Below are 11298 nucleotides of genomic sequence, written 5' to 3' on the forward strand. Positions count from 1 at the left end.
TGTTGGGCAGGAGCAACAGCCCTCCACCTGGCAGCCTGTACTGGCAACACCGCTGTCTTGAAGCTCTTGCTGGACAGTGGGGCAGACACAGAGGCAGTCGACCAGCGAGGTAGGAATTCAAAGTATCCATCATGTGAACAATGATTAGTATTTGTGTTGAATATCTGTTCAGTCTATATTAATTGTCTTAGATGCAAAAACTAGGTAAAATACAAATGACACACATTAATAACTTATGGAGCATTTCATGGCTTGCAATCTGTTGAGGTAAATTATTGTAACTTAGTACAGTAAACCCTCTATAAATTTGGTGTTTATATTTCAGATATTAGGTAAATCGGGTTCTTTCAGAAACCTGGATATCTATTTATAAACTGGATGAATATTTGATATGTATATGAATAGGTTTTAAGTAGAAAGCTGAACCATACCATTTTAAACAGTGTTTTAAGAACTGTACATAGGATATAATATTAAAATATTTCAAGTAAATATGCAACATAATGATATATCTTGCTTTTGATAAAAAGCTTTTTTTTTTTGTAATATAATATATATATATATATATATATATATATATATATATATATATATATATATATATATATATATATATATATATATATATATATATATATATATATATATATATATATATATATATATATTGGGACAGCATAAAGACAAGCATCAACTGAATGATGTCACTATACTGTGTAAAATGGGACACATATCATTAAGAGAAACATCAACTGAATGATGTAACTAAGGATATTACTACTTTCTATTTTTATTCTTACATTCACAGCACTTGTACACCTCAACCTTTACACACACACACACACACACACACACACACACACACACACACACACACACACACACACACACACACACACACACACACACACACATGCACATACACATGCGCACACACACGTGCACACACACACACACACACACACACACACACACACACACACACACACACACACACACACACACACACACACACACACACACACACACACACACACACACACACACACACACACACACACACACAAGACCCACTAAATTATTGACCGGTTTTGCTGACGAGTGTGGTTGCAAAAATATGTGAAAGGATAATAAAGAACAAATAGACCAAGTTTTTGGAAGATAAGGACATTCTCACAACTTGTCAATTTGGCTTGAGAAAAGGGAGATCTTGTGTCACTAATTTATTATGTTATTATTCAAGAGTGATTGATATCATACAGGAGAGAGATGGTTGGGCAGACTGTCTTTATCTAGATTTAAGAAAAGCTTTTGATAAAGTTTCACATAATAGACTGCTGTGAAAGCTGGAAAAGATAGGTGGTGTAAATGGAAAAATGTTGAAATGGACTATTTCCTTAAGGACAGAGATGTGAACAATTATAAGGGACCAAACATCAGTGTGGAGCCCAGTACTAAGTGGGATCCCCTAAGGGTCAGTGTTGGCACCAGTAATGTTTGCAGTGTATATAAAGGATATGGTGGAGAAGGTATCCAGCTATGCAAGTCATTTTGCTGATGATGCAAAACTTATGAGAAGAGTGAAGGGAACTGAAGATTGTGAAGAATTACAAAGAGATATAGACAAGGTGTGGAAGTGGAGTAACAGATGGCAAATAGAGTATGGAATCTGGAAAAAGTAATAGAAGGTGTAGCTATAACTACGAGTATAAGATGGGGAATGAAACAATAAATAAGACAACAAGAGAAAAAGATCTGGGAGTGATTTTCTCAGAGAATTTATCACCAGAAAAACATATTAACAAGATAACAGGTGAAACTCTCAGCCAACTAAGAAATATAAGAGTTCCCTTTGCTTATTTGGATGTAGAAATGATGAGGAAAATAATCACCACAATGATATGTCCAAGATTAGAATACACAGCGGTAATTTGGTCATCACTAAAAAAAAACATAAGAAAGTTGGAAGGAATACAGAGAGCAGCAACAAAGATGATAACAGAATTGCAAGATTTGTCATATGAAGAGGGACTAGCTAGAGTGCAACTCCCAACCTTGGAAAAGAGACGAGAGAGAGGTGACTTGATTGCATTATACAGATTGCTGAGTGGGATGGAAAAATTAGATAGGGAACATCTCTTTATAATGAAGGAAAGAGAAACAAGAGGACATGGAAGAAAACTGAAAGTAACCACCTGCAGAAGGGACATAAAGAAGTTTAGCTTCCCTCATATAAGGATAGAGGCAGGGAATGGACTGGAAGGGGAAGTGGTGTGTGCTACAAATATTCATGACTTCAAGGAAAAGTGGGATAAAGACGGTCATGGAGACGGGACAGTACTGGCTTAGCTCCTCTCCCGGATGTCACAACTAGATAAAGACAACTAGTTAAACACACGCACGCACGCACGCACGCACGCGCACACACACACACACACACACACACACACACACACACACACACACACACACACACACACACACACACACACACACACACACACACACACACACACGAGAAAGCAGGTGTATGAAGCTGTGTGTCATTTACATACTTTGACCTCAGTCTGGTGTTCTTTTTTATTGACTTCATGATAGAAATGGACATTTCTAAACTAAATTGAATGCCACTTGATAACCTTCAAACCTTCAAATAGATGAAATATATAGTATTTGAAAGTTAAGCTAGACATATCAAAATAAAAAAAAATGTTATCAAAAAATGCTTCATACCAGTCATGATTGCCCTACCACTGGTATTTCTTTACCTTATTAGTTGTGTTAAAATAATTATACCACTGATTGGAACATGACATAGAGAGTACAGTGCACTGGCCTGATCCCTCCCCCAGGCAAGACAGCTGTACACTGGGCAGCTCTACAAGGAAGAATGGAATCCCTGAAGATCTTGCAAGAGAGCAACTGTAACCTAATGGCACAGGTTAGCGGCCGGGGCACAGCACTCCATTATGCAGCTGCATTCGGTGATATGGAGGTGGTGGAGTGGTTGGTAGAGCAAGGTGTAGACATTTCAGGCAAGGATAAAAATGGACGGCTAGCAAAAGATGTGGCCAAGAAGAATGGTCACATGCATGTCCACCACCTCCTGAAGGAGCTGGCAAAGAGACAGCTAAGGGTGGGTAGAAAGGCAAAATATGTCAGTCAGATCAATAATATAGCTACATGTGCTGATTAGTCAATAAAATATTAGTATACTATGTGTACATGTGTCAAGTATGTGCTCTGTCCATGAAACTGTTGATGGAAAAAAGTGTCTCTTTAATATGCCATTAGCATTTTATTTATTTATTTATTTATACACTTTTTTGCTTGCAGATTAGTAGGACCAGGAAACAGGATCTTCCTGATCATGCAAGCATACCTGTGCCCAACCCTCGACGAAGGACTCTCCGTGATAAAAAAGTGCCAAGGCAAGAGTCCACAGTTATGGAGGCAACCAGGAGCTCTCCCCAAAGATCAGAGTCTCCCATCACCTTCAAGAAGGTATCATACAGAAATTACTCAATCCTGTGCTTACAGAGCCTTCTACCAAGCTCTGTTTGTGTGTGTGTGTGTGTGTGTGTGTGTGTGTGTGTGTGTGTGTGTGTGTGTGTGTGTGTGTGTGTGTGTGTGTATGCGCATATTTAGCTATTTGTCATGTACAGGAAGCAAGTGAGGGTCCTGTCTCCATATCTCCTATTATTAAATTTGACTTCAAATTAATAAACAACTTAGGCACACACTATCTTCTTTTCAGGCTCATTCTAGATTTAATTGCATTTATAAGGACATTTTTTTATTCTCCTGCAGTTATAATTTTGGAAGCAGCATATTGAGTTTGCTTTTTCCTCTAATTTTCTTGCCCTTAGACTAATCTTTATGTTCTTGGCTCCATTTTTATGACCTAGGCCTCATTTTTTTTTTTTTTTTATCCTCGGCTTCATTTATATCCTAGAGAAAATGAACATGAAAATTTGAAATGAAAGCAACACAATGTAGTATATAGAAAACCAAGAGGCTTCCATGTCGCATTAAAGCAGATGAATATTCTAGGGACCTCAAGACAACTTGCACTGGTAGAACACACTAATATAGGATACAAAAAGATGATATTCTTATCTTGCATCCCCAGAAAGGATGGATGATTCGCTCCTTGTCAGTTGGGAATAAGAGTGGACTAAGACTCCAACTAGAAGAGATGAAGTGGGAAATGGTAAGAGAGAGAGAGAGAGAGAGAGAGAGAGAGAGAGAGAGAGATCTACAGTGCATCATTGCACACCCTTGGAATTCATGTGGTTTATTGTGAAATGAGAACTTAGGTAAATAACATATAGTACAGTAAGATCAAACTGTATAGGATGTGACTATTACTTATTTATCAAACTCTTAATTTCCTTTAGTAAGCTTTTTTTTTTTTTTTTTTTTAAGAAAGTAGTCACAACAAAAAAAAGCTCTTTGCCCTACTGCTCGCTACTCATATCCTCACTAGCCTAGGGCTTCTCATTCCACTTCTATACATTTCCCATAATAATTTAGATTTTCTGTGGCTTTAAAATCTTTGACAAGACTGATTATATCCATATAGCTCTAAAAAGTTTGCGGAATAATATTAATGTACTTACAGAATTAGTATATAAAAGATAAAAGTTTATTTTTTTTAGACTCTAATGATAGCCAATAACAAACTATACAGCACTGCTAAAAGAATTTAGTATATAGAATTAACATCATCATCTGAAACATCATAGCCTGAATGATAATTGACTATTGATCCTAATCTTGACAGGCAGAAATGGAGAAAGCTTTAAGAGCCAAAGATGTCCAAATTGCCCGTCTTCAGAGGGACATATTTACTACTGAGCTTGAAAAGGTGAGATGTGCTGAGGTTAACATGGTGGAATCCTCTTCTTCAAATGACTTATTCTTTTTGCTGTCCTGAAGTAGGTGAATAAAGTAATCATTAGCATCCTTTTCAGGTGAGATTGGAGGAGCAGATGAAGGAGGTGAGAACACATTCAGGACAATGGCATGAGTTAACTGAAGAGCAGCAGCATTCATATCAGAAGGGGCCATCTGACTCTGTCCACACCAGCTTGGAGACACAGCTACAGGTATATATATGCACGGAAGTCTCCTATTATGTTGTTAGATGTTGGGTGTGTGGTGAGACACTCTGTGCCTGCACAGTATGATTTATGCCTCTATATTTTAATCTATGGGCACAAAAAAAAAATTCTGAACATATGACAGAATGGTTCTTGAATAGTTGAATAGCACTGACTCTTCAAATTTGATCTCATCACTGTCATAATATGAGACATAGCCCTTATTATTATGTACATACTGTTCTTTGTAACACATATTCAACAAAAACTTTTATAAGGTATGTCTATATTGACTCACAACCTTTGGTTAGTAACACTTGAGGCATTGATATCATAGTCATAACTCACTTATTTGACATCCATTAAGTTTGAATTGTGAATTATCTACATGGTGGAGATTTGGGCCTTCTCTTTACATAATGTGGCCCCTATTTACCTAGAACATAATAGATATGGATCTATGTGTTGAGTTCCTATTTGCCTGGAACACAATAGGTATGGATCTCTATGTTGAGGAGTTGTAGTCTTGTTGTCAGGCTGAAAGAAAAGGCCATAATTTCTATCCTTTTTTCATCTTTCTTGTGAGAGAAGCCTTTTGTGTTGAATCCTTACTGGTAAGAGACCAATCATCATTGCATGTCACAACACAGGTAATAAATAGGTCATATTGTATACAGGATAGAACCACTCTTCTACTTGAGTTGCAAGAGGTCAAAGCAAAGTTAGAAGAAGAAGAGCATGCCAGAGCCAGTGAGAAGTATGCTAATGAGCTCAAGATAGCATCCCTCACCTCAGAGCTGGATGAAGCTACACAGAAGCTAAAGAAATATGGAATTCGTCAGAAGAAACTTCTTGGTAAAAGCAAAACATTTGAAGTGGACCTTATGGTGAGGCTAAAACAAGTAAAATATTTAAGGATAATCTTTATGATGATGATGATGATATTAATATTGGTCAACATTCTCCAAAAAAGGTGCTGAGACAAGATGCCCAATCTCTCTCTCTCTCTCTCTCTCTCTCTCTCTCTCTCTCTCTCTCTCTCTCTCTCTCTCTCTCTCTCTCTCTCTCTCTCTCTCTCTCTCTCTCTCTCTCTCTCTCTCTCTCTCTCTCTCTCTCTCTCACACACACACACACACACACACACACACACACACACACACACACACACACACACACACACACACACACACACACACACACACACACACACACACACACACACACACACACACACACACACACACACACACACACACACACACACACACACACACACACACACACACACACACACACACACACACACACACACACACACACACACACACACATCTCTCTCACACACACACACACACACACACACACACACACACACACACACACACACACACACACACACACACACACACACACACACAATCAGACGCACACACACACACACACACACACACACACACACACACACACACACACACACACACACACACACACACACACACACACACACACACACACACATGGTTGATGAATGGATCAGAAAAAAGTGGACCAGCAGGATTTCATAACATGGGATGTAAGAGATTCAAGAGGACATGGAAAGAAGTTGAAAAGGCCACCTGTAGAATGGATTTTAAAAGAATAGCTTTCCTCAAAGAATATTAGAGACATGGTAGCTTGGAAAAATATGTGGTTCATGCAAGATCAGTTCATGATTTCAAGGCCAAGTTGGAGTGATAGTAGATATAGAAATGGAACAGCATGAACATAGCTCCCCTTTCTGTATACCACAACTAGGTAAACACAACCAGGTAAATACACACACACACACACACACACACACACACAAACAAACATTCATTAAGAATTCATTAAAATCTTATTTTAACCACTTAATAGGGTTCCAAGGGAAAGGGAAACTATTCCTTTTGACCAAAGTGCTTAAGGGTCAAATGTACTTAGGTCTTGTCATGTTTGAGTTTGAAGTGGTTATCTTTGCCACACAATAGTACACCCATCTCCTTTCTCATATCTAACATGATTAGCTAATCAAACCAGGTGGCTACAAGTGTTCTATTAGAGCCCTTTAGGATGGGTTTCATTTATGTATATGCAACTGCTCTGCATTCATACAGACTGCTTTGAGTTAATGCAAAAAAGTTGTATAAGGGAGTAGTGGCATTAAATGGTTTTTATGGGGCTAAGCATGTAGCATGGGAACAGAAAAGAAAAGGAGACTCAATTTAATCCTTAAAGGGTGGATGATGGGTTTTTCTGACTGCAAGATAAAGGGTGGGTGGTGGGTTTTGCTGGCTCCAAGATAAGGGATGAGTGGCAGGTTTTTTCAGTCTAACTTTTCTGGCTCTAATTTTAAAGTTTGCATGGTGATTTTTGTGTCTCCCAGGCCTTTACACAATTACTACACTCCTGCTCAATTTCTCTGTGACTGTTATGATAGTAAGACATGCAAGTTTTTTCTTCTGTGTCCAATTCTGAGCCATACTTTCTACAACTAGTGTCTTCAACTTCTCATAAGCTTGCTCTTGATAAAATGTATGATAAAATGTATGAGAAGCCATACAGACCACAAATTTGGTGACTGACCAGAAAATATGTCAAAATATGGGTCATCAGCGAGGAGGGTAGGGAAGAATAGCTGCTCACCATGTAAATACTATGCAATGTTTCAAACACAGGTCTGTCACAGGAAGAAAGGTTACTCTTGCTTCATCACATTGCCATAGGAAAATCACATGACCAAGAGACTTCCAGTTTGTGACAGATTGAAAAATAAGGCTGGATAAAAGGGGGATATACTTTCAAATTTAAAGCAGTGAACTCAGTCGGAGCTGTGAAATTCATAATGAAAAATGGAGCAATTTCCATAAAAGTGTTAAAACATTGCTGTAAGCAGTTTATGGTTTTATTTCAGATTCACTACAAATTTATTTCTACTTTCATGACTTGTCTCATTGGCTAGAGCTCTTCATGCTGAATATTTTGAATCCCATACATGTGTCACAAATTAAAAATGACACTGTCATTGATTTTTTTAAATTTATTGGTTTTCTTTCGGCTCTCATATGTACCGGTGTAGTTAGGTTTGGTTTAGTTAGGTTTGGTTTAGTTAGGATAGGTTTAGTTAGGTTAGGTTTAGTTTGGTTAAGTTTAGTTAGGTTTAGTTAGGTCAGGATGCTGGCAGCAAGATCAGGATCAAGAGCATGGTGGCCATCACAATAGAATAGTGGGCCAAAATAGAGCAAGAAGGATGGCACTGAGTGCACCAAGGTGCACAGCAGTTGAAGCCTTGAGAGGTGATATGGGATGGAGCACCTTTAGGGAAAGACTCACAAAAGCCACACTTAGGTACAAGATTAGGCTTGAGAGAATGGATGATGCAAGAATAACAAGGAAGGTGTACCTGTGGAATGAAAGTGGAAGCAAATGGAGGAAGAGGTGCATGAGAATGACAGGCAGGAGTGGATTACAAATTGTGTGGGCAATAAGAATGGCTGGGAGGAATCATAATGAGCATGAATAGGGTGGTAACAAAAGGAGGCAGAGTGGTAGCTGAATGGGATGTGAGAAAATGGAAGAATGAGATAGACAAAGACGTCAAATGTGTGGGACTGAATGAATGGAAGAATGAGATGGAAAGAAAGAAGACCCTGGAATGGTACAAGGAGAAAGAGGCCCTGAGGTATGAAAAGTGGTATGATGGAAGCCTCTTCCAAGCGAGGGCACAGTGTATGGATGTGAACGCAAGGAGTTACAGATGGTCTGAGTCCCATGGCTAAGTGTGCCAGATGTGTGACATGGGAGAAGATGAGACGGTGGAACATGTGGTGCTGGAGTGTGTGAAGTATGCCAGAGACAGGAATGAGATGATGCAAGTGATACTGATTGATTTAGGGCATGATAGGAATGAAAGAGTGGAGAAGACAGGAAAGGAGTAGATGGTGTTGTTGCTGGGACTGTGTAGAGAGGCAAATGAAAGGATGATTGAGGCGGTGAAAGAGTTTCTGGAGAGAATGTGGTGTGCCAGATGTAGGAACAATTAGTGTAGAGTATGCTGTTTGTTTCTCTCTTTTTTTTCCCCTGCTTCAGGAGCTGCCAATCCAAAGACCTGGCTTAGGAGTGATCCCGAGATCAAGATCAATAACAAGAACAGAGCAGTAGTGCAGCTCCCTATTTATTTTTGAGGCAGTATTTGGCTCTATTTTAAGAGACAGTATTTGGTTGTATTTTAGCCAAATTGGAAATAGGGCCGTGCGACTCTTCTTAATATTTACCCTCTGTTTCTTATGGTAGGGGGTGGGGAGGAGTTGGCAAAATTACAACAGAGTGATTTGTGACAAATTGATTGTAGATTGTTTAAAAATGCATTAAAACTTATCAGAAAAGAATAGTTTCATCCACTATATGGAGTTTGTTGCTAAACTAGAAATTTACCCAATTTACAGGAACCCCGACTCTTAGGGTGTTAATAGAGATGAGATGTCGGAGGAGTGCATTGAGAAACAAGTATGAATTAAGGGAGAAATGAGGAACTGTGAAGGACTGGTGTTAGAATAGTTACCTGATAGAGCAGAACGGGGAGTGTTGCAATAGTATGAACGTATAATGAAAGTGACAGGGGCTCAATTCTTGCTCCAGAGGTCACAACTCAGAAACAGGTTCAGTCCTTAAAATACAGGCAACTTTTACTGTCTCACCAGTTGATCCATCACAGCCTTGGATTTTGTTATTTTATTTTATTTATTTATTTATTTATTTATTTATTCATTCATTTTATTTTTTTTATTTTTTTTTAATAGTTATAAGAGGCTTGCTGAAGAAAGTGGCAAGATTCTTTAGTTGTCTTGAAGCAAAATTTGATACTGGTTCCATTAGATGTGCTATTGGAAAATACTATAGAAATCAGAGTAACCCTACAACATCTTCACTTACACAACTGCTGGCACACTGACTGATAAAAGATTGCTGGTTTTACCCTGCACAAAGATGAACTGCATTCTGTTTGTTCCCATTATTCAGAATCCATGAGTTTGGCATAGTGCATAGTGCCTTGCATATAATGTGTGTTATCTTCCTTTGTAGGTATGATACCCTGTTACATAAATACATAATAGTAATAACAGCAACTAATGATAGTAATATCATTATTATTATTATTATTATTATTATTATTATTATTATTATTATTATTATTATTATTATTATTATTATTATTATTGCCATTATTATTATTATTATTATTATTATTATTATTATTATTATTTCTTCTTCTTCTTCTTCTTCTTCTTCTTCTTCTTCTTCTTCTTCTTATTATTATTATTATTATTATTATTATTATTATTATTATTTTATTATTATTACTAATAGTAATACTAATAATAATAAAAATATTATTATTATTATTATTATTATTATTATTATTATTATTATTATTATTATTATTTATTATTTATTATTATTACTACTACTACTACTACTACTACTACTACTACTACTACTACTACTACTACTACTACTACTACTGCAGTATTACTACTTCTACTGTAGTATTACTACCATTACTACTACTAAGTAGTACCAATATACTGAAGCAACAAATATTTTACATATGAATGTTTTTTAACAATGTTCTTTATTATGTATATTTTTTCTTACTGCAGGCTGCAGGAGTACCATCTGGCCTCCCTGACCAGGGGGATGCCGGTATAATGAACTCCATTGTTCAATGCCTCTATAGCATTGTCATCTTTCGTGATTACCTCACCAGTGATGACTACAGGTAGAGAGAGAGACAGGCTTAGGAAAGGATCATTGTTTGAGGCATGATTGACTATAAACAGAGATACAGTTAGTTTTCATCTTCCCACCCACATGTAACCTGACCTCAATGCAGTTATATCTAGTACTTAAGAGGACAAAAGAAAGAAAGGAAAAAAGGATATCATCAGCCTCTGTTGTTCTGTTGCTAGTTTTTTCATAACCTTTTCTGTCCATTTGTCTTTTCTTAGCCATCCAAACAAAAATTTTAATGTCATCTCTCGTACTTTTCATACATAACTATTTTGTTTTGAAAAGTAGTTTTCCTTTTTTGTTGAAATTTTAGATTTGTAATTAAATTATTCTAAGATATGGTTGGGAAACCTGCTGTCTTAAGATTACAGTGTGTGCAAAAGGGGAA

At 37.3% G+C, this 11298-nt stretch overlaps 1 protein-coding gene across 8 annotated transcripts in view; it reads left to right on the forward strand.

Annotated features, from left to right (window-relative positions):
- Positions 1–11298, forward strand: part of LOC135103716 (ankyrin repeat domain-containing protein 35-like) — a 32884-nt gene that overhangs the window by 14906 nt on the left and 6680 nt on the right. For 6 of the 8 annotated variants that reach the window (XM_064010346.1, XM_064010359.1, XM_064010351.1 and 3 more), the window contains 8 exons: positions 11–109; positions 2853–3136; positions 3337–3504; positions 4133–4213; positions 4787–4870; positions 4977–5111; positions 5783–5992; positions 10781–10899. In XM_064010346.1, coding sequence (XP_063866416.1) covers positions 11–109; positions 2853–3136; positions 3337–3504; positions 4133–4213; positions 4787–4870; positions 4977–5111; positions 5783–5992; positions 10781–10899 — 1180 coding nt within the window. The remainder of the gene's footprint in view (positions 1–10; positions 110–2852; positions 3137–3336; positions 3505–4132; positions 4214–4786; positions 4871–4976; positions 5112–5782; positions 5993–10780; positions 10900–11298) is intronic. The other 2 variants (XM_064010388.1, XM_064010397.1) reach the window with 2 other exon arrangements.

The sequence above is a fragment of the Scylla paramamosain genome, chromosome 1, assembly GCF_035594125.1.
Source record: "Scylla paramamosain isolate STU-SP2022 chromosome 1, ASM3559412v1, whole genome shotgun sequence".
NCBI lineage: Eukaryota > Metazoa > Arthropoda > Malacostraca > Decapoda > Portunidae > Scylla > Scylla paramamosain.